Source organism: Amphibalanus amphitrite, unplaced genomic scaffold (genome assembly GCF_019059575.1).
Source record: "Amphibalanus amphitrite isolate SeventyFive unplaced genomic scaffold, NRLGWU_Aamphi_draft 000177F_arrow, whole genome shotgun sequence".
Classification (NCBI taxonomy): domain Eukaryota; kingdom Metazoa; phylum Arthropoda; class Thecostraca; order Balanomorpha; family Balanidae; genus Amphibalanus; species Amphibalanus amphitrite.
The window spans coordinates 846,552-871,114 of NW_024881672.1; the positions used below are offsets into that span (position 1 = coordinate 846,552).

Here is a 24,563-nt window from a genome sequence, read left to right on the forward strand (position 1 = left end):
AATCAGCACACACGTTCACCAGATCAGCCTCTGCCGCCCCACGGTCCTTTGGTAATAGTAAAGCAGCCACCTGCTGAGCGACTAGACACAATATCATTGAGCGTTTCTCCATTCTCTATGACTCACAGATCTTCAAAAGTGCAAGCTGGGCACCTTTGTCATTCAACAGTTTCAGACTAAGCGAATGTTTCTTTCACACTCCCGAAGACGGGAAAATATCGTCATGTTACCTTTACCATTTCAGAATCCTTTGCAACACTCAATGTTGACATTATCTCGCGACAAAAAGCGAATACATTTGTCAATGTCTGGAGTATGTTAGGACAATGGAGGATGAACAAAACTTTCCAAAGCAAAACATAGCAACACATTTGGTGTAAGATCATAGATATGTTTCCAGTTCCACTTTTGCATTATAGAAGGATAAGTAATGAATAAAGAGTATCACAGAATTGTATGTAGTACGCAAGCAAACCATTTTACGGATTCAACAGAAATGCTTCTCCGACATTAACAGCGCGGCAACTAAAGTTAATAGTTTGAATATGAGATGCAAAGTCTGTAATGCAGAATCCTAGTCAAAGTCGTCCAAACTGAACTTCAGAAAGAGATAACTTTCTAAACGATAGACAGGCAGCTAACAATGCCACATTTCTACTTCTTCAGGTCAATCCACGGAACACTTCCCCCTTATCTTTTTTTCTGAACGCGTTCGACCCGCTGTTCATCACACAAATAGCCGACTTTTTAACGTTAGTCCACACCAGTTCAATGCCACATTGTCCAACAGTGGAATGGTCCAGCGCGTACTGGACGATAGAGGGGAGGGGAATGTTTCTCACAGTTCCATTCGCTTAGTGTGTCTCATGTTAACTCTCTACTTGGGGCTTTGAGTGGTTCTGAACTGGTCCTCAGAAGTTTATCCTTTGCTGGTATGCTGTAACAACATTTGGGTTTCTCACCAAAAGTCTTCTAACCACGAAACGCAACTCTTCTTTTACATTTTTCTCGACGATCTATCGTCCCTCTCGATGACACACAGTTGGTAACTAGACTAGCAGCTGTGTCCCTGTCGGAGATCTACACTCACTGTGTTCGGCGCCTCTTGCTGCCACTGTCAGCACACACTGGAGGCGTGCACGCGCATGTGCCGGTTCAGGTTGCCCGACTGCGAGAAGCGCAACATGCAGATGCGGCACTGGTACGGCTTCTCTCCGCTGTGTATCCGCATGTGCTTGGTCAGGGTGGATGAATCGCTGAACGACTTCTTGCACATGCGGCATCTGCGGATAACAAAGGCGTGTCAGCATGCTGCGGTTGTGCTTATTATTGTCCTGCTTTTTTATAGAACCCAATAGCTAACAGTGCAAGTGGTTGCCTTTAGTCTTTATTTGTTTCACCACTGAAGCAGCAATCGTCAAGGAGTGATAAATAAGAAACACATTGTGCTTTGTGAATCTTCAGAAGATCGATTCAAAAGCCACCTGAACGATCTCACACCTCACTAGCTGAAGTCGCCAGCGCTTTGAGCCAAAGAACGTCAGGGCAAGTGTTTGTGAGGGTGGACCTCGCTCCGACCGACCTGAAGGGTCGGTCGCCCGAGTGTGTCCTCATGTGAGAGTGGTAACTGACCTGTAGGGACGGTCACCCGAGTGTGTCCTCATGTGAGAGTGGTAACTGACCTGTAGGGACGGTCACCCGAGTGTGTCCTCATGAGTGTGTCTTCATGTAACTGACCTGTAGGGGCGGTCGCCCGAGTGTGTCCTCATGTGAGTAGTAACCGAGGAGGACTGACTGAACCGGCGATCGCAGATCGGACAGCAGAACGGCTTCTCTCCGGAGTGGGTCCGCACGTGGGCAGTCAGATTCGCCGCCTGGGAATCGGACGGACGGGTGCTCAACGCGGATCCAGTGATCTTCTTCTTTGAAGAAGTAGGACATAGAGCAATGGTGCTCTGCATTCGTCGACTTAGGTGTATAGATATAAGTATAGCAGTCCAGTGAAGTTAATTGTTTTTCAAAAGAGTTATGCATTATGCATTGCAAGTTTATATTGACAAATGTTAATGAATCGACTAGCAAACAGCAAATCTATTACATAAAAAGTGAAGCTCTATCAGCTCCAACAGACTGGACGATTGACGCAGTCATCAACAGATGCTGAGGTGCTGCCTTGCGAACTTAGCCAGCTTCGGCCGGCTGGCGCAACACGTGTGGCGGCGGCGTTTGAGAGCCTTCCGGCCGTCACGTCGCTGCTCGTCACCGGCCGTCACGGGCGTCACTCACCTGCGAGAACGACTTGTTGCACTCATGACATTTGTACGGCCTCTCGCCGCTGTGGGTGCGCATGTGGGTCTTGAGCGTGCTCGGCCGGGCGTACGCCTTGCTGCACACTCTGGAAGAACCAGAACTTCATTAGGCGTAGTGGGGAGGTTTGTTAACTAATAATGGTATTGGTAGGTTCAGGGGCTTCACGTTAGGCACTTGATCCAGAAAAACTCAATATATTGATGAATAAAAAATATCACCTTCCGTCTCTTGGAAGATTTTCTTTTCCCACTCTTCTCCTTCAGTCTTTTCTCATTTTCTCGCGTCCCTCCCTCACATTTGGGGCCATTTTCCCTCTCGCTCATGCACTTTTTCCTCCCACCAAGCAAACCGTCCAATATCGTCCCTTTGCACCTTCAGACCTCCACCCCATTACCCCCCCCCCCCCTCCTGCAGAGCGTCACTCACCGACAGACGTTGGTCTTGTCGAGCTGGCCGACCGGCGGCGGTGGCTCGGCCTTGCACACGTACAGCAGCGACTCGTCCAGGTGGGCCGAGTAGCCGGCCGGGTCGACTCGCCGCAGACTGGAGCGTAGCGAGGCGGCCAGCTGGTGGCCGCGCTGCTCGACCTGCTGCTGCTGCTGGGCGGCAGCTGCAGCCGTCCAGCTGACCTCGGGCCGCAGCTCGGCCGTGAACGCCGCGTAACTCGCCGACGAGCTGTACGGCGCTGTCGCAGAGCTGTCGCGCGAAGAGAAAGAGGCGGGAAGTTGAAAAGGGGGAAGTGATGTGCGTTACGCGTTGAAAAAGGCACAGGACACAGCCAGAACATGCCAGATTGTGAGAGGGATGTCGGATAGTCAGGCTTCTCGACAGCGAAGAATAACATGTTACATACATATAGTGGCACTTTCCAAGACTCTGCGTTTTGAAGCGCTGGCACACAGGGACACAGCTCAGAGTTTAGTTCACCTCCTGTCGTTGCTCATTTGGACCGAGAAGAAGGAGTGTCTTACCTAGCTGGCATGGCGAGCGGGCTGACCAGCGGCGGCTGAGGACTGAACATTCCCGACGGGTACTGCGGCGGACTGCTGCTCCACGGCAGCTGGAAATCGCAAGGGAGCAGATCCAGGTCACGATTGGGTCACTATAGGTCACACAAGGTCATGAGTGATACCCGGTCATTGAAGATAGCCTCACCCGTGCTCATCTCATCTGGTTCATCTCAGGTCACACACACCAGAAACACCAGGTTGCACCAGGTCACACCAGGTCACCCGGTGAGCACACTAGGTCACACCCAGAACTCCCAGGCTGCTCAATGACGTGCAGGGCACTTATTCGCCTCAGACCACATGCCTTCATTATTTCAGCTCAGTTCAACTTTCAACATTTGATACAGCATACGAAAAAACATGATCCAATAAAGCTTCTTTCATCAATGGCTGGCGCGTCAGCTCTGTGAGCAGCACGCACCTGCGGTGCGAAGGACTCCTCCTGGATATGGTAGCCGGGTGACACGCCGATGTTCATGTTCATGCTGACGTTGACTGACATGCTGGGGAACATCTGGGAGCCAGTCGGGTCAACGGTGTGACCTCCGGGAGGGAACAGGCCCGCCAGCTGCTGCTGAGGAGGGGGACGAATAGTGGTCAGTCTGGGGGACGGGGTTTACCCCAGGAGGGTCCGGTCAGTATCTGCTGAGAAAAAACGGAAGACCAATAGTGAGGGAGGTGAGGGGCTGAACCCAAGGGAATCCCGTCAGGTTGTGAAAAAGTAACGGATAGGTCGCTTCATCGTACTGAAGATACGCTGGTAGACGGCCGCCGAAAGGTAGCAAGCAGTGACTGCACTGCCAATAAACTCTGTTTTCGTTGCTTTCCCTACACTGATACGCAGTTAAATCTGCCGCTAACCATAAAACTATCATTTTTTAACATGACGTGTGTCCAAAATTGATTATTTGGAAACCGGACGTTTGTTTCATTTTGTTACATAATTAAAACCAGTATAACGCCTTTTGGGGCGACTAACGGAGCGAGCGAGAGGGTGGGCCTTACACGTGCGAAATTTCGAGGGGGTACCTCCAACTGACTTGTGCACGGCACCCTACTAACCGGTCTCTAGCGATGTGCCAAATTTGAGCACAATCGGCCCAGCCGTTCTCGAGATCTGGAAGCGGCACCCTGCACGTGCGCACGTGCAAAATGGGTCCCAACTGACTTTTGCACGGCACCCTACTAACCGGTCCCTAGCCATGTACCAAATTTGAGCGCCATCGGTCCAGCCGTTCTCGAGCTCTGGAATCGACCCCTGCACGTGCGCACGTGCAGCAGCACCCCAACTCTGGCACATGGATATGCATTGCCTAGTGGGTGCCTACCTGCATGCCAACTTTCAGCGCAATCGGCCAAGTAGTTACCGAGATATTGCAACAATTACAAAAGTGACACCTCTTCGTTTTGCACGTGGCACGTGCATAAGGGGTCACCCACATGCATCGGGAATAGTCCAATACTTGGTAGAAGGAATGAAGCTACCCTACAAAAATTACCGCATTTAAATCGGTCAAGTGGTTGCTGAGATATAAGCGTCGCAGAATCGTGACCACGGCCGGCCGGCCGGCCGGCCGCTCATACTCAGAAATTTCCGTTATTCTACGCAAGAGTCCGCTCGCTTCGCTCGCTCCGTAAACACGCGGGGCACCTGACCATGTCCACCCTTTTCCTGATGAACCGGGCTGATTTGGTGAGATAAGCGAGATACCGCACATTTTATCCCAGCAAAATGGTAATATATTCTGAAATTAAGTGGGTTATCAGCGTGTATATCGAACAAAGGTGATTTGACATTGTGTCGGTGAAAAAATGACATGGAGGACACTCCGTCACACGGAACTCGCATGAATGCTCGAGTTAGAAGGTTATATTGAAACATTTTTCGCACACATTCGACCATGACACAATTCAGTGCAGTTTCATAACGGAGATATTTGCATTCTGAGCGATTTCTACCACCGTATTTTGGGATTCCTCGCTGTAATATCCCATTGCATACAAATCGTGGTGACGGCTTTGTTCAAAAACAGCCATGCGTCTGCTAGCAGTATCGTTCGGGACAAAGCACAATTATATTTCTTAACTTAAGTGAATAGTGCCGTAAAACGCTTAAATTTGTGAATTCACGATCAGTATCCGCAATTTGTAACAAACAAACAAACAAAGTATCGCATATAATGCATACATCATTTTTTCGTCACAGAGTAAAACTGACTGTGGGGAGCCTGCGTAGTTGAATTTTAGATCTAACCCGCAAGTTTTCAGATGCCTATTTATACCCTTGCTTCAACCCGTGAGCGTGTATAGCGCAGATGTACTGAGAGACTCTGCTGTTACCTGATTGGCAGGGCTGCCGAATGTATGCGGGTTCGGTGTCAGGCTGTTCTGTGACACCAGATGACCGGAGGACCCGCCTGTCGGTGACAGGGCACCTGCAAACGACAACCCAGGTCAGTGTAATGCTAATTATGTCAAAACGTATGGCCTTGAAAGAGGGTCATTTGAGCTATCATTGCGATGAATTTTCACCTTGCAATTCCCTCATGCTCATCTTATGTGTGATAGATGATTGTCTGGCGATGGTTTGCTTAATGCAACATCATATCTTTATATTTGCGTTAACTGAATCTGCATTGGACTTAAATGCACACACTGGTTATCTTGAAGGACAGATAATCACTACACACCAGGGATGACAGACATTTTGTCGGAACGTTTATGCTCACAGCAAAACTATGACGGCAAACAGCATGCTACGGACGCCCGTTACGATATTCTTGCACGGTCAAACTCGGGTATACTTCAGGAAGTCAGCCAAAGCCAGAACCTATTTATTACATTTCGCATGAGCCGGGCACGCATGTATTATGGTCGTATTTGAGCGCATATCAAGCGAAGAATGCTTGACAGAACGATTGGTGGACGAGGACATCGAACATATTAAAAAAGTGTTATCGCGGAGACTCCGAACGCATGAAACTGGACATTTTTGAGAATATCAATCATCTGAAGCATCGCGTGAAAATGAGACGTGCATAATAGTGAGAAGCAGTAGCGCTGCAGGCTTCATCTCGGCGACATCAGACAGGATTAGACGACATCAGGTGACAACAATGCATGCTAAATTGTCGGGGCACATCGCACGGTTGGAGGATATTAAACACAACACACATTGGATTTCATACAGCCAGATGACACCATACGACATCCGACATGCGCATGCGGTCCGTATAAAACAGAGTGTCCCGGCGCCCGGGGTACCGTATTGCCAGTGTTTGGAGTCGGTTTCGGTCAGCGGCGCCCACCGACCGACCGCTGACCGCCTCAGGCGACACTGCTCCAGGGCGCAGTCGTGCTGACCGCCTGTGGGACACCCGGCTGTCATGGACGCGCGACTAGCTGTCATGGACGCGCGACTAGGTGTCACTGACGCGCGACTAGCTGTCATGGACGCGCGACTAACTGTCATGGACGCACGACTAGCTGTCATGGACGTGCGGCTTGCTGTCATGGATGCACGACCAGCTGTCATGGACGCGCGACCAGCTGTCACAGACGCGTACCGAGCTGTCACGACGGTCTGCTGTCACAAACGCTGTCACATGGCCGTCATCATGACTATCAATGCAAGAAGACAGCTTCAACCATCGGTACTGAACGCGACTCCCACTTAGTGAAAAATGCCTACTGGGCCTCGTTTCATAAAAGGAATTACTTGCGGCGTTCCGTCAATTATGCCAGATTTGGCGTATTTGATGCCAATTCGGTTTCATAAAGCCGGTGACCGGAGTAATTCACGCCATCGAAATTACGGAGCTTCATTTACGGCAAATGCTCGATTCCGGACCAATTGATGCCATTTGGGTTTCATAAAACGACGTAATTAACGCCAAATATTTTATCAAGCTCTTGATATCAGTGGTGTAAACTACGCACCAAAATGTTGCGTGAATTTGAATTAATGTGAAGATTCGAAGCTAATTCTTAATATATTTTATAATGTTGAGCCCGGTAAGGAAGAAAGAACAGCCAAAATGAGAAAAAGAAACTGCAAGTCTTCTGTACCAGTCGCCATTGTGTGGCCGCTATCGGAATTTTGTTTATTCGCCGCGCTGCGCCACTTCCGTAGTAAGGCACTTCTGCTTAGCTGGCTTTCTGCTGTTTTCAATATATTGATTTAATGAAGGATGGTCATCAATATCAATTTTGTTTTTTCATAAATAATTTTTAAGATTTAAATTCAACATAATTTTTTTATAATTTCTCGTAAAAAAATAAGTGTTGACATGAAATTGTAATTTGTAGGACGCTTGATAAATTACGGTAACTACGCAAATGTGCTTAGTTACGGAGGTGTAAACAATTCCAGTTGTGGCTTTGTGAAACGGCTTCATTTGCGCTCCGTAGTTTGAAAGGGTGTGATTTACGGAAAGGTGTAAGTTACGGCAGAGCTTTATGAAACGAGGCCCTGGTTACATGACTGCGTTTGTGTGGACATCAGAGTTTCGAATGTTTGATCTAAGGTCAGTTTTACTTACAAAAAAAAATCGACAGCTACGGTTTATCCAGACTTCAAAGCCGCCCACGAGATTCACCAGCCACGCGAATAGTAGGTCCGCCCGACGTATCAGCCAGTCCGGACGATAGTTTTTACGGATTTTGACATTTCAAACGCAGAATTACATGGGAAACTCGGAACAATACATGTCACTGGAATTTGGCCCGCCTTTCAACAGATCGTGCATCAGAGGAAGCCCCGCCGAGTGCGTCAGTCGTCACCGCAGCTCGTCGCACGCCAGCCTGACACTGAACAAGGGATATGACGTCATACTCATAAATGACAGTTAGCGAGCTGTCAGCTGTCACCCGCGTCATCGGAACCAACGTGCCACGCAGGCTCCGTGTGTAGATATGTATCCGCTTTCCGCATTTCATTAAATACGAATGCGAAAAGCGATTGCTGTAGACAGGAGCAACTTTCAAAATGTATTGCGAGCAAAGAAAAGGAGAAAAGTTGACTATGGAGCTCTGCATAAGAGTCAGCTTTAGACCTGTTTATAGGTATACAGAGGTCTATAGTTGACTGTAAACGCTAAAGAAATTTAGAACGCCAGCTTAACGTGCAAAATTGATTATTTAATTAGTAAGCTTGATCGTGATTAATAATATGCTTGCCTATCACGTCAGTTTATGTCATCCGAGCGAGATGTGCGCAAAATGTTGTAATTCAAAAGCGCTCCATTTATTGAAGAGTTACCTTGCTAATGAACATCCACTGATAATAATTTACAAGCAGTGATATAATTCCAAAAGGCAATGAGCGATTTGCACCGTATAACATGCATTACGTTAGCGTCACGGGTCGCTGCACGGAGGGCCCGCCGCTGACGTCACAGGGGCTCGCCCGGGCGGGGGCGGGGCCGGCCGGCCGTGGCCCCGCGTGGGCTGGCTATCGGGGGCGCGAGGTGGCCGCCGGCACTCGGCTCACGGCCAGTTCCCAGTGATCACGCCTAGAGCGCGTGATGACCACCCCAGTCGGCGGACGGCGGAGGCGGCACCAACCGGCTGAATCCGGATAGAAAGTTCTCAGGGAAGTGACAACAGCTGCTAAACAGGGGGCGTATCCCGCTCCGTAAAAAAACTAACGTAATTTTATGAACACAGTCTTTCGTTACATTACTTCTCTAGAAGAGTGTTCAGTTGATGCATATTTAGTGCATGCTGTTCAGCATACAGCATTTCAGGCACTATGGATGTCATTCCCGTAAATTTATTGGTACGACTTGAATAGTTCATTTAAGAATACAAAGGCCATTCTTACCATGCAACGCGATTGGGCTCTATATGCCAAAAATTAGGTAGGGCTAGGACCCTACCATCGATAGGTATACAAAACACCACCCATGCTTCCTGCCATAAGCCTCGAAAATTAGACCGTTAGAAGCTATGTATACGGTATTCGGGAATGCTTCGAACTTTCCTTTTCCTTTTCCTTTTTCCTTTTCCTTTTAGAAAGCACATCCCTTGGTTGAAATCGCGAAACCTTCGCTGCTTGTCTCATCTTTCTTCAAATAGATGTTTCGCTGGTCTGTACAAATGGTATTCAGTTTTTAGATTTACTTGTAAATTTTACCTGAAGCTGAATTGAGCTACCTTGTTTTGTCAATTTATAACGCATGATTTCTTGGGTGTAGGAAAGAGGAACATATGGTGGATCCGGTGAAAGCTTTTTACGAAAGGGACAAGCTAATTTCAATTTACTACTTGTTGCTAAAAAAACTGACTGCTTCTCTCTTATCAGAGATTATGTGCAGTCATCAATATGCTCTATTTCTATGGTAAATCTACTCGCACATGTGGAAGGGATGCATTTAACTAACGCGTTTGTTGTAGACTGTAGTGCGTTTCTCAAGCGCTCACCTGCAGTGGCGCCGTGGTGTTTCATGGGGAAGAAGAAGTCGTTCATTTCCTGCGTCGGTGACCGCTCCCGAACCGGTGGACTGAACTCCCTGAAAAATACGTGGTCGGCAAACGTCAAGGATGGCCTATGCGATGGATGTTCGATTTTCGTGCGTGATATGCTATATAATTGATAGAGGAGTAAGTGTTCATTTTATATTCTTATTCAGTTAAATATAAGTGGTGCGACAGCGTCATTGAGTCTCCTTTGCCTAGGCTTTCCTTTTAAAAGATGAAAGTGAGTTATAGGCATAACTGCTAATTGCTATACACGTGTGGTGAGGGCCAAGCTCTCTGTAAAATTCTTTATAAGTGGTCTAGTATCCAATGTCAGACAAGAAGCATGCTTATTTTAACCCGCGCACCGACGGGGGGGGGGGCGGTTATCCCCCTCCCCTAAGGTTTTTCGTGAATAGTGGGAAAACCGCGACGCGTAGCGCCGCGAAATTTGGCATGACTATTCTCTTATCAATTTTACACATAATGTGCAGTTTGAACCTCCTAACTTTTAAGGTCAGGTCAGGTCACTTTGAATGACCCAACCTCAAGTCACTTTTTTGCAACTTTGCCACAGTGTCAGAGCTACAGTAGATGACGGAGGCCTTTGAAAGTCGCAGGATGTTATTAGGTCATTGGTAGCTACAATTTGTATATCTCGGAATTTCGATATCGATGACTTAAGGTCAGGTCAATTTCTCGGCCTTCCCATTGGGGGGAATCAATGGATCAATGGGGAAAAATCAACTCTCTGTTTTTCCCACTAAAACGCGTCGGAATGGCCCCATATACCATACATGACTTCATGTACGATCAACCTTCACTACCTTGAGGCCTGTTTTGCTGTTGGCCAGCTGTAAGGTCATGTGACGTCATCAAAGGTCACCAACGTTTTTTTGCCAATAACTCCTTACAGGAACGAGATGCAGCCGCGCAGTTGGTCTCATTGTGTGCAGCTCGTCAAGGGGCATCGAATGATATACATGATGACCTCGAGGTCACGTGACCTGAGGTCAACCTTTGGCCTTGACCTTTCGAGTTCAACATATATATGATTCGATGCGTATTAAAGAGAGAATCACAATGATGTCCTTAGTTTGTTCCTTGCGTCACTAATTCATACGTTATTCGAGAAAAACTTTCTCCATATCTAGCGCCGTCATGTTTGACTTTTTTTACCCCTGTGACGTCATCTTTGACCTGACCTGAAAATGACCTTTTAAAAATTGTAGACCTTGTCCGTGCGTACCCCATGCCGTTTACCGCTTGTCGCTATCTTGCTTCGTTTTCGAGATCTCAGGGGGGGGCGGTCATCCGCCCCCCCCCCCCGCCCTGTCGGTTGTAAGTTGGCGCAGACCCCGTCGGTGCGCGGTTTAATTATTCATCGCAAGTGAATAAAATGGCCATATAAACGGGTATCTTTAACACGCGCAGTGGAAGGGTTGCGAGTACTACGCCCAGTGGAAGGGGGGCGGATATCGCCCCCCCCCCCTAAGATCTCAGCTCCCACTGGAGCTAGAAAGACGAAATTTGGAGGGTAGGTGAGGGCTATGGGGAACTCTGTTGTGTGTGAATTTCATGACCCTAGGTCAATACCTTCAAGGTCAAATGTGGTCAAATCTGCCATATCAGCGACTTTTTGCGTTTACACGCCGATAACTCAAAAAGTTGCCGGTCGATTTTTTTTTAAATTTTCACTATACGAAAGAGCAAACATTTGTGAGTATGTATGGTGAATTCCTAGATAATCCAACAATAAATATGGCAGTTAGAACTTAGAAGCCTGCGAAGGGTAAGATGTCGCCGGCTGAGGCGGCATCGGCCGACGCGGGAAACGCGGCAATCACAATTTTGTGTTTACACACTCATAACTCAAGTTGTTACCGGCCGATTTTCAAAATTCTTTGATCATATGATTCCCTGTACATTTCTCCGTCTTCTCACCGAATTTGACGCGAATCTAATATAATCAGCGGTAAGGAGCGCGATGTAAAGACGGAACCGTCCCGCCCCGGCACAGTCTACAATTCAGGCGGCGCGTAACGGCTAGCGCCGGCCGCCGCGCCGCCGCGCCGCCGCGGCGGCAGGATGTTTGACTTTACACCGCTATTACTAGAAAAGTTGTGAACTGATTTTCTTACTTCTTGCACGAGAAGATCCGCAATTCAATTCTGGACAGGTAGCCGAAATTTCACATTGATATTATGCTTGCGGCGCGAGTTATTGGCGAAAAACAGGAGGGGTGGGCGAAATCCACCCCCCCCCTTCCACTGCGCGTGTTAACGAGACAATACTCCGGTTCGCGACTTGCACTTGTATTCGTGCATGCTATTTGTTACTCTTTGTCTTATTGATTTGAAGTAATTGTATCATCATCAGGATTCTAGCAGCATTGTCGAACACTTCAGCTCACTCTGAACTCTGCACTCTGCAGCTGAATACCGGACTTACGATCTCCAAATCAATACCGAACTTACAATATGCACATTATGCAGATTAAAATATCGAACTTACAAGCTCCAGTTATCACCGAACTTACGATCAGAACAATACCGAACTTGCAATATGCAGATCATCACCGGTCTTACGATCTGCAAATTAGCAAAATAATATACTGTAGATCATTGCCGAACTCACATCTCCATGATCATAGTCTCCGCCATGACTGGTGTGGGAAGTCACCCACAAATTTGCTCTGCTGCGACCGAGGACTGAGCCTGCGGCTCGCACGCCACTAACTGTCAGTGTCAGCGACCCGACCAGCCTCAGAGACAGCTATCATATTCTCACAGCCGCACGCTCCGCCCCGTATCCAGCTCGACTGCTGCCACTGCGAAAACAGCCCAGTGTAGCTAGACCGACCCAGCAGATCACCGTGACTCGATTGCTGGCTTACTGACCTCACAGTGACGTGGAGGACATTTTGTTCCATGTGGGTACTTAATTGAGTATGATTTTTTCACACACAAAATCGGGTCCATGTAAAAAATGCATTTAAGTTATTTTTAAACTCCCCCCCCCCCTCCAACAACCTAATGGCGACCAATTACACGAGGGATCCTACATACTTCTCCTGTTTTCCAACCCTGCCCCGATTCTTTAAAAAATCAGTTCTTTTAGTTTTACTCTTCATGTAATACATTGTCAAGTCTACCTGACAAACCACTCACACTTCAAGGACCACAAATGAATAACGACAAGCTGTACCTATCTCTCGCGCGTGCAGCCACAAGCTCAACCGGTCGGTGCATAGAAGCACTGTCGATTGTCGACTATATATAGTCGACAATCGACTTTAACCCGCGTATATGGAAGGAGACGGTATATGTACCTTCCGCGCCCACCCTTTCACTACCAGTCACTTCCACCTACCTATTGAAAGACGGGACCACCCCACTATTCTGTGGGCAGACATCCGCGCGTCGGGATAGCGATCGTCATATTTCTTCCCTGAATCGCATAAATTCTGGCGCGTCTGCCGCCGCCGCCGCCCTAGCTGGTTTGAGCTGTATCGCGCAATGTTCTTTTTACCGTTCTTGTTTTTTGTGTTTACTCCGCGTGTCATGTTTACCCGCCTCTGTCCTCCATTGTGTGTCGTGAAATAAATAAAAAGAAAAATTAAAAAATCGCATAAATTTTCGCTACGCTTCTAGTGGGTGAATTATGCCTGGTGTAGGGGCACATGCTTTCCCCGGGAATTATTGGAAGTAAGTGTTTGTTAGCGCAATAGCTATGCCGGCTATGCCAACATCTTACTATAATTCTTACGCTGGGGGGATCCGTGCTATCGTAAGTTAAATCGGACGTGGCTGCGAAACTTCTCTCGGTACGAAACTTCTCTTGATCGGAAGAAAATCGGAGGGATGAAAAAGAAAGAGCGGCAAATCGGAGCTACGTTGTACGTAAGTTGTTTCGCAGCGTTTAAATGCCAGTTTTACTACGATTTAAATGCCAAGCAGATCAGCTGACCTCGTAGTACCATGTCGCTAAGGTCGAATTCCCCATACGTCTATAGTGTAAAAGTGACCCCTATTGCAAATGGGCTGTCAGGGACATCTCCTCCTCTGTAAATTTGGAGGGATCATGTGTCGGCATTCCCACGTTCGTTTCGGAGTCCATCTGTTCCATTTGGAGCCCGTCAGTTGGCGTCAAGAGTTGGCGCAGCGAGCGCCCCGAAGACTGCGTCTGCGCACGAGGCTTCGCGATGGAGGAGTATTTTGACGAAATCGCCCTCGCTGCAGAAGAAATAGAGGGACTTGTTGAGAAAGAGGAGGCCGCAGTGTGCCGACGACCTTAAACTGTACGCCAACGCCAAGACCAAGGCAATCAGGGGGCGCTCAGATGATCGGGAGGTTTCAGTTGATCAGGGACCCACCAGGTGACCAGGGAACCCTCTGATAACCAGGGGTCCTTCCAGTAACCAGGGACTCCTTCAATAACCAGGGGCCCCTCAGTAAACGTGGGCCACTCAGGTTACTGCAAGAGACAGGAGTCCCTTATAACCAGGGGCCGGCAAGGTCTCTCAGGTCCGTTTTTGACAAAGCTGTTATTGATGTCATATGCGAGCCCTTTGCCACCAGCAGAGGGCCCTTTCAAGCCTTTTTAGGGCCGTTTAACGTCTCTTGAGTTTCCTTTGAGGCTAAGGGCCTCTTCAGCAGCCGAGGGGTCTTTGAGGCCTTTTTGAGGGCCTCTTAACGTCAGCTGAGGACCGTTGGACGCCATCTGAGGACCGTTTGGGGCCTTCTGATCACTGATGGCCAGTAGATGCCAACTGAGGGCTCTCTGACACCAGCTGAGGGCTCTCTGACACCAGCTGAGGGCACGCTGACACCAACTGGGGGCCTCCTGACACCAGCTAAGGGCGCTTTTATATTTGACACGAGCTCAGGGCCCTTTGACGCCCGTTGAGACCTTCTGAGGTCCATTTGACGCCAGCAGAGGACCCTTTGGGGTCATATGAGGGCCCTTTGCTGCCTTCTAAGCGGCCTTTGAGGCTTTTTGAGGGCCGCTTGACGCCACCTGAGGACCGTTGCGGTTGGACTCCAGTTACGGACCGTTTGAGGCCTTCTGATGGCCATTTTGCGCCAACTGAGGGCCGGGGGCCCTCTGACACTAGCTGGGGCCCCTCTGACACCAGATAAGGGCCCTTTAAGGCCTTCTGAAGTCCGGTTAACGCTAGCGGAGGGCCTTTTGAGGCCAAATGGGGGCCCTTTGAAACCTTATAAGGGCTCCTCGAGGCTTTTGAGGGCCACGTGACGGCATCTGAGGACCGTTGTACTCCAGCTGACGACCGTTTGAGGCCTTCAGATGGACTTTTGGCGCCAGCTGAGGAGGGCTCACTGACACCAGCTGGGGGCCCTCTGACACAAGCTAAGGACTCTTTAAGGCCTTCGGAGGGTCGTTTGACGCGAGCTCAGGGCCCTCTGACGCAGGTTTAGGGCCCTTTGACGCCCTTTAAGGTCTTCTGAGGTAGGTTTTAACGTTGGCTGAGAGCCCTTTGAACCCATCTGAGGGCCCTTTGAGGCCATCTTGTGGCCCTTCATTTGGCCATCTGAGGGCCCTTTGACACCAGATGAGGGCCATTTGACGCTAACCGAGGGCCCTTCAAGACCATCTGAGGACCCGGTGACCCCATCTGTGGGCCCTTTGAGGTCTTTTGAGGGCCATTGAAATTTCGCCACAATACCCCTGGCTGCGCTACGGGGCATTTATGGACTCGTATGGGCCTGCTGGGGAACGAGATGGGCCCTCCCGGTCTTTTTAATCATTATTTCAGTTCATTTTACATGGCCTTCGGCGGTCTAGAGATTAGGGGCCCCAACTCGAATGGGGGGAGGCCCGTGTGCCCTCTCCTGTGTGCGGCCTTGCCGACACTACACCGCTTCCCCTCCCTCCGCCATAAACGCACCGCTGCACTGCTAGGCGCCGACAAATACGGACCGGCGCCGCAACCGGCTCCCCCGCGGCCTGCCTCGCGTTGACATAGCCCTTCCCGAACACCAGTGTAACCCCCACGCGGCCTAGGTATCGCCGCGCCCACCTGTCCGCGGCGCGGCCTCTGATGGCGTATCGGATCATTGATGGTGCGATACATGTTTTGGTCAGATTTTCGCAATTAACGCGAAAAATTGCCCAAAACACTTTTTAAATTTCAAAATTGAAAAAAAATAATTACAAAAATGACGTGAAAGTGACCGTGTTCAACGTGTAAATTTAAAACGCTCTAGCGCAGCCATTTTTGAAGAAATCGACTTCAAATTTTGCACACGTGTTCATCAACCATATTTGTTTAAGATATATTTCGGTTTTGTGAAAATTTTGAAAATTTCTTATATTTTTCTCTTGATAAAGAGGTAAAGCTTCGCTACGATCGGCCTTCCGATCGACCGAGAAGATTCGTAAAGTTAGTTCGTATCTTCACCATTTGCGATACAACTTGCGTATCTACTTAGCCTACGATGTGATGGATCCCTCCAATATCTGTTCCGATTCAACTTACGTTTGATCGCAACTGCGAGGTGCCTTGCGATCACATGGATCCCCCCAGCCCTAGATTTACTTAACTTTTAGATTGAGACCATCACTTCAATTACTAATGGTTAGGCTGCGCCCAAGACTACGAGCTCATTTTCTAGAGCCCATTCTATCATTTTCATTAAAAGCTTCAGCTGTATTATTAATACTGCCATTGCCGGTGTGCCGACGCGCTTTCTTCTTCTCCATCCTCTCTCTCTCTCTCTCTCTCTCTCTCTCTCTCTCTCTCTCTCTCTCTCTCTCTCTCTCTCTCTCTCTCTCTCTCTCTCTCTCTCTCTCTCTCTCTCTCTCTCTCTCTCTCTCTCTCTCTCTCTCTCTCTCTCTCTCTCTCTCTCTCTCTCTCTCTCTCTCTCTCTCTCTCTCTCTCTCTCTCTCTCTCTCTCTCTCTCTCTCTCTCTCTCTCTCTCTCTCTCTCTCTCTCTCTCTCTCTCTCTCTCTCTCTCTCTCTCTCTCTCTCTCTCTCTCTCTCTCTCTCTCTCTCTCTCTCTCTCTCTCTCTCTCTCTCTCTCTCTCTCTCTCTCTCTCTCTCTCTCCGCCGCTCGCCGTAGCGACAGCCCGGCTCCGAGCGGCCGTCTCTGTGCGGGCTGTGCGGGTTGCCTATCCATCAGGCGGCCGGGCTGTGCGGGTTGCCTACCCATCAGGTGCGTGGACTGCTGGCGCGGCGGTCTTATGCGTGTGCGATTACCCGCGGCCGCGTTAGTTCAGTGTAGAATGTAAAGAATGAAATAAGTGGATAATGGATGAATTAAGCATTAGGGTAACGGAAGGGTATAGCATTTCTGTTTTGTCGCACATGTGGAGTTAATTGTTTTGTTTTTAATACGGAAGGTGAGAACTGAGAAGTGAGAAGTGAGCGGCAGCAGACGGCCAGCGGCGAATTCAGCGAGTTTCAAGTTCAGGGTGACTGCCCGGTCGATATCTGTGAAAACTAGCGTCTCCCTGCCGCTCCTGGCGGTCAGCGACAGACAGCAGATAGGGTCCCATGTGGTGACCATGAACCTGGCCGGGGGACCATCGGTGGAGTTCCCATCATGACGCTGCGGCCAAATATAGTGGTCCGGAAATGATTCAATGCACCAGCCATCTGACATAACACTTTCTGATAGGCGTGTCTGCCAGGGCCGTTGGTTATTTTACTTAATTAAAAAAATAAGTTAATATTTTTCTGTCATTTTTGACGATTTAAAAAAAAATAGTCCGAACCTTTTGATAGGCAGGATTCACAAGGACAGAGCCACCGCTAAGCGAAGCTTGTTGCGGTAGCCCTGTCCTCTACCCTCCGATGTACGACGATATCGAAGAAACGAATAATTTTTTCGAAAAAGTGCATTTTTCTTTCTGTTTAATTCTTTACATAGGAGCCCATAGTTGAAAATAGGAGCCATAGATGAAAAGGGAAAGTAGCCTGCAGTCTCTGTGCCTCAAAGCACATAGCTACTCATAGGTATTTAAAGCTCACCACAACCATCTTTGGTCATTGTTATTGGTCTTTTTATTTATTATATATGCTTGTATAAATGGTGGGTAAGCGTTTTTTTTTTCGTTGTTTAATGAATTAATTTTGATTGACAATGATGGTACTTAGAATAGAATATGATTTAAATGTTGAAGGTACAAAATATGAGTGAGCTCTAAGTAATCCATAATCGTTATGAATTGAATGACTTACGTAAAGCATTGATACGCCAAATTTTCTCACGCTCAGCTTCTCGTGGGATTTCTACTGGGAAAATGCACACTGCTCTGTCCATTGTCCATTACCGTTTGACATGATCCACCTTTGACCTTGCTCTCATCCATCGCACTTTACTCATATCCGTCCGTTCATGTTACCTGTAAGAGCTAACTACCGTTCATAACAAGCATCTGACCTTCACTGGCCCATGCATGAGAATTGTCTCATCCATGACTGACCCACCCTGCCTCACCTGACCCCTGACCCGCCCCCACCCCTACCCACCTGTGACTGCTGATAGTGTAGACGTGCGGCAGCGGCTCAAAATCCAGTGCGTTGAACGACAGGCCGTTGATCATGGGGTCGGGCGTGTGGCAGGTCTGCAGCGGCGGGTCCGGAGCTAGGGTGCCCGGCAGCGGGCCGGGCTCCGGTGACCCCGTGTAGCCGTAGCGACCCGGCGGTGGCGGCGGCGGCGGCGGAGGCGTCAGCGGCTGCCACGGGCCCGTCTCGTAACCGAAGTGCGGGTTGTTCGGCACGTAACTGTCCATCTCCGCCATCGCCTGAAACATATATACGATGCCGTACATGAGCTGCTCGTGGAAATCGGCGCGGCGCCGCCCCGCTCGCTGCATTCATCAGAGAAGCCGCTAATTACTCCTTGCTATTTTGGAAGCCCGCCCGGCACACGGCCGAGAGATTGGTGGTCCCCTCAGATGTGGTGTTGTCATGGCGACGGAGGCTGGCCGCTGGCGGCTCCGGCCAACCAGCGTCCAGCACTGGCGGTGGGCGGGGCTAGAGACCCGGTCGTCGGAGGCCGGACCGCCCTGGCGGACCGCCCGACCGGTCGCCGCCCCGCCGCACAGGCTTCCAAAGTGGCTAAATTTAATAGGCAACAGCAAGAGGGCTGATGCGGTCACTAGGACCTTAAAACGCACGGCTTCAGTGAGATGTGGCATTCAATTACTGGCCCGCAAATCATCTACCAGCTCCCGATAATTGCAGTCATTTAGTTGTTTTAAGATGCTACTTGTCATCGGTCACCCCATAGATCTGATGGGAAGGCTGCCTACCTTTAGACATGAAAATGTGGAACAACCCTGGGAGCACACATTTTAGACCAGCAAAATATCATTCAATGAGCGGTATAAATAAAGCAGACGCATCGAAATAGCCTCAAATGGTGAAACCAGTAGGTACCTAATACATACGTAGGGGAGAGTGGGGTAATTTGGCCGGTGGTGTAAATTGGCCGCCCCCACCTGTACGATGTCTAATAAAAGTGAGTGAAATATCTCTAGTCTCTATTCATTTGTCATAGGTAGAAATAACTGAAGGACAAATGTCAAAACTTTGCCCCTCGTAGTTTTATTCAAAATTAATAAAACGTTAATTTCATTAGAAAATGGTAACTTTTACTTCTGTTTAAAAAGTTGTATAACATGTAGTATTTGGGCTAAAAACGAATTCAGACATTATAGCGCCATTCTTGGAGGTGTTCAGCGGTTCCAAGAGCAATTTTATCTAATTCCGTATAGCCGTGATGACTTTATAGACAAAAATTTTCAGAATGGCAAAATGGGGTAATTTGGCCGGGACTAGCGGGGCAACTTGGCCGGTGCGCTCATGGTCACTATGCTGGGACGGCCGAGTTTTCATGGTCAATTGTACCATAAATGACATGATTCATGACTAACTTTGACTACTTTGATGCCTTACTTCCGATTGGTCAACTGTAAGAGCATGTGACGTCATCAAAGGTTACCAAACTTTTTTTGCTAATAAATCCTTACATAAAAATGGTACAGCCGCACAAATGGTCTCATTCTGTTCAGCTCGCCAAGGCGCATCGAATGATATGCATGATGACCTTGAAATCACGTGACCTTGAGGTCAAGCGACCTGATGCAACGTGACCTGAGGTCAACCTTTGACCTTGACTTCTCAAGGTCAACTTATATATCTTTCGATGCGGACTGACGAGAGAATTACGATGGTACTCGAAGTTTTGGCCTAGCTTGATTACTTCAAAAGTTATTCGTAAAAAACTGTGATCGCATCTAGAGCAGCTAATTTGGCTATTTTGACCCCTGTGACCCCTGAGTCAACCTCCAAAATGCGGCAAATGCGTCATAGGACACACGTCATTGCTGAATCTGAAGCTGACTCGCAATATAACAGAAAATCCCGACCGCAAACTAACACCGGCCAAATTGCCCCACACCCCCGGCCAAATAACCCTGCTAGTGGGGCAATTTGGCCGCCTTGCAGACCTTTGTAATACGTCACAATTTCAATATAAGTAATTACTCTATCATTTCAAGTTCACTGTCCAGTAAAGTAAAATGAATGCGACACCTGCCAGCGTTGAGAAAATGCAGAAATGTGTCGTCAATTTTAAGTTATATCGTTTTCTAAAAAAAGCGGCCAAATTACCCCACTCTCCCCTACCCTCACTGGAGGTCTCGATGTGCCTATGTAGCTGCACCTTAGGTCTAACGGCGTTGGGTGTCTTTCGGCCGACCGCTTGCGTCCGATTTTATTCACATTTCCGACCTCTCTATCTATCCTACTCAGAACTGGCACAGGCACGCCCACCGGTAGCCAAGCCGTACGGAAGCTACGTGCAGTGCATGACGGTCAGTTCACTTCAGAGTAACGCCCACGGAGAAACGTCCACTGTAATCAGAACCACACCCACTTCCGCCCTGTCTCGGGGATAAACTTCCGAATGGAGCGTGTGCAGCCTCCCGGGGTTCCCACGCCCGAGAGGATGTTCTTCCGGCTGGGCGATAGTAGCGGGTGGGTCTGCACTAATAGACACAACTTCATAGCAGACACATTGCAACGCATGTGCTATGATTGTTACACATAGCTGCAAAAACGAGTGCCGTTTCAAGCGAAATTGACTTTTACATGAAACAATGACTTTTACTGAAAACCTTACTCGCATTTGATCGTGCATGCGAAAAACAACAACAACAATAACAACAACAACAACAACAATAACAGTAGCGCCATCACCTGTGCTGTGAGCAAGATAGTTAGCACGTTGCTCGTTTGGTATAAGCATTTCATAAATACCTAAACTGACAGATCTACAAAGTGCGCAAAGAAGGGGACGTCTAGGGTTTCTGAATATCACAGGAAGTTATGGACGAGATGGTTAAGTTTGTTTGCACCATAAACAGCAATTTGAGAGGTGACTGGGAATAGATCTTTCATCTCAGCCAGTGCAAAGTCGCCGGAAGCCCGGAAATCTTGCTGTGCTCGAGAACACTGTGTTACGTGTTACTTAAATCTCTAAATGCTTCAATCATTGAAACCGCCTGGAAAAATATAACTACATGGAAGGAAAGCGTGGAATACACCAACAAAATAAAATGAAATAAGGTTTGTCGTTTATAATTTTGAAATTTGTGGACAGACGAGCTGCAACTCAACATGATATCATACAAGTAGCATCCATTACATACATTAACACTTGCCATTTGAGCCAGTTTGGGAAGTGTTTTTTTCTTTCACTAGTGCTAACCGGAACACTATAACGAATTCCATGGGTTGTCTATTTTCACCGACATTTTGTATTTTGCCTCTGCTTTCCACCGTGGCCTGCATGATATGATTCTACTTACTGGTCGAAAAATAACAAAACCCTTAGAAGTAGCCGGGCGAATGCTTTTCAGAAGGCTTTAGAAAATGTTTGATTAAACGCATAAGTGGACGGGTATCCCGACAGCTATAAATGGCTTCGGATTTTTTCTCATAAGCGAGGAATGTGCATTGTGCAAGTCGCCATTTAGCAATGCATGCGTAATGCTCATCTTACATTGCACAATTATGTACAAATATTCATTATTCATCATTACGATCATTATGTGATCATAATGGCAGCTTGCAAATGTGTCATGGACGGAGGACTAGGGAATTGAATAAATAAGGTAAACAGGTCATCAATGCATCACTCTTTTAGAATCAAAGATAAAATCTGCTACTTCATTGACATGTTTAAGTCAGAACAAAAGCAGCTACTTCGAGCTTTGTGATCAAAGACAAGGGGTCTATTTGCAACAAGCCATGCTTAGTCCAATCTATAGCTTCGTCTGTTCATCATTTCATGTGGTACGATTGGCATCTGCATTATCGAATTTGAAAAAAAACTGGCTCGTATTCCGAAACATTCTTGGTATCCCTGGGAGCCTGATGTTATTTTCCAGAAGAAAAGTTTTAACTGTGTCTTTGCTTTTCTTTCTTTTTGCGAAATCGGGATAGTCGCAGCGTGACTTTAAGCGCGATTTTTGCAAAATCCTACAAGCATGTACCGTCCTAGCATTCTGTTCTACATTGAATTAATTGTCAAAAGGATTTTATTTGATAACAAAATTTGATTGTAATTTAACCATCTTATTTTGTCTCGCACGATTATTATGACACCAACCGGCTGAATGATGTATGCACTCGTATGTATAACCGATAGGTTCGCCGTAAGCGTCGTTATTTCCTACTAAACATCGAGATACAGGGTCCGGTAAAGGCTTTGTCATCTACCTATGGCGGACAACACTTTCCGGTTCCTAATCGTTGATACCCCTGAGAAATAACGATTCTGGCTGCACCCCTGGCCTTTATGGTACGGTCTTTGACCGCGGGACATGAGGCCACGAACGGATCTCGGATCATGGGTCACCGAGCTACGGCCAGTTTCACACATATTGTCCACCTGAAAAAAGGTGCGGACAAACTCTAATAGGGAGAGCCATCCTTCAAAGTGGAAGCCATCGCCTATATGAGGGAATTGGGTGCAGCTATCGTCCAGCAGGACCTGGACAAACGGAAGCTGGTGACCAGCCTCGTCGCCCTGCACTCTGCAGTTAAACTCAAACGGGCGCGGTCGAAAATCAAGCCACTTGTGCTCCACAACCTGGTTGCCGGCGTGACAAATGGTGCTCGTGGGTAACTTTCTGCCCGTGGGGAATGTACAGAACGCTACAAATAATCGTTACCTCTAATTATTATAACTTAGAGAGCACCATTTTTTAGATGACAAAACCCATGCCGGACCTTGTAAACTTATCTGCGGTAAAATGATATTTCAGAAAATATTAAACGTTCTAACTTGGACAGACTTAGCGTGTTATTACAAAAGTATTTTGTGTTTCACTTTGCGGCGAGCATAGGAAGACGATTCAACGCCCTATCCATCTCCGGCCATTCAGTGAAGGCAAGACGTGTCCTCGATCATTAAAATCATTACGACAAGAAGTGTCCTCACCCATACCCCGATCATTGAGTCGAGACGAGCCATCAACGATCTCCAGACATGAGTCAAAAGGTGTCTTTAGTGATCCTCAATCAATCAGTGACATGCGGCCCAAGGAACAAGACGTGTCCTCGATAATCCCAACCCTGCTAACATCTCAGGCTCTGTCGTATTTAGGTATCACCTTCTTGCAACCTCTGTGACGTCCGATCTCTGTGACCTCTGACCTCTGTAACCCCCTGACCTTTAAGACCTCCCTGACCCCTGTAACCTCCCCGATCTCTGTAACCTTCCCGACCCTTGTGACCCCTCTGCTCTCACCTGGAGCTCCTCCAGGCCGTCCGTCCGACACTCCACCTTGGCGACACGAGCGGCCCGCAGGCCCACCACCGGACAAGAACGGACGGACGCACGGACTGGCGGACGGCGCTGCGCCCCTGGCCACTGTCCCGTGAGCTCGGCGGCCCCTCGCCGGCCCTGTCTGTGCCCCTGATCGGCAGCTGCGGTCACGCCTGCCGCCGGCTCGCCCGCCACTAGCGACCGCCGGTGTCATCTTACCGGCGGACAGGCGCTAATAGGATCTACCGCCGCCGCCGTCCAGGTGACGTCAGAGGTCCGCCGCCGCCGCCGCCTCCTCCCTGCCCGGCGCGGCCCGGACCGTCACGCTCCCTGTTTGTCTTTCTGATTGTCTGAATGGGTGCTCTGGGCCGGCGCATCCGTCGGAAGGGCTGCTCTGAGCCGGTGAATGATTAGCGTGGTAATCGGCGAGGGTTACAATCACACAGAGCCAGAGCAGTGCGCCGCACGCCAGGTGGACGGCTTTGTAACGCCGGGGCGCACGCCGGGTCCGCGGAGAGCGGCAGCGATTATGGGATCAGGGTGCCGATGATGGGAGTAATTGGTGGGCAAAGGGGAGAGTCACCTGTGTGCGGTCTTTTGTTAGTGGTTTAGTGGAGTCAGAGCAGTCACAGGTGCACCTCGATCGAGAGCGGTTAATCTGTCTGTTACCAACGCGGTTATTGAACTGGTTGTTTGATGTTTTGTCCGCTACTTTTGTTTTGTTGGGTTAGGCCCTTTCGGTCGACAAGACCATTGCAGAGCCGGAAGGATGATAGGAATTAGGGGGAGACATAGGTCTGGGCAGGCACCCTAGTGAGTCGCCGGAGCTGAGCCCGTCCAGAGGACAGGCCACCCAGCCCCAAGGCACTCACTGCACCCGGCTACGGGGTGCGCTCCCTCGGGAGCAGCGGTGCCGCTCCAAGGGAGCAGCCCGCATGAGATAAAGTTGCCTGCCCAGCCCGGAAGGGGGTAGTGGCGT

At 48.7% G+C, this 24,563-nt stretch overlaps 1 protein-coding gene across 1 annotated transcript; it reads right to left on the bottom strand.

Moving 5' to 3' along the window:
* Positions 1-4: 4 nt before the first annotated feature.
* Positions 5-23,756, bottom strand: LOC122383947 (protein glass-like). The gene is made up of 10 exons (XM_043370840.1): positions 23,567-23,756; positions 18,274-18,548; positions 9,744-9,832; positions 5,661-5,755; positions 3,742-3,894; positions 3,282-3,370; positions 2,737-3,006; positions 2,287-2,395; positions 1,738-1,874; positions 5-1,283 (listed from the first exon to the last, which is right to left on the bottom strand). The coding sequence occupies exons 2-10, from the start codon at positions 18,543-18,545 to the stop codon at positions 1,118-1,120; spliced, it is 1,380 nt and encodes a 459-aa protein (XP_043226775.1). The 5' UTR covers positions 18,546-18,548; positions 23,567-23,756; the 3' UTR covers positions 5-1,117.
* Positions 23,757-24,563: the final 807 nt, after the last annotated feature.

Bases quoted from the DNA above. Each gene is read 5' to 3' on its own strand.
- LOC122383947 (XM_043370840.1), bottom strand. From the start codon at position 18,545: ATGGCGGAGATGGACAGTTACGTGCCGAACAACCCGCACTTCGGTTAC. The intron at 2,396-2,736 runs GTGAGTGACGCT...TGGTTCTTCCAG, and splicing joins GACAAGACCAACGTCTGTCG to AGTGTGCAGCAAGGCGTACG. The intron at 1,875-2,286 runs GTGAGTGACGCC...TCCGATTCCCAG, and splicing joins GCAACAAGTCGTTCTCGCAG to GCGGCGAATCTGACTGCCCA.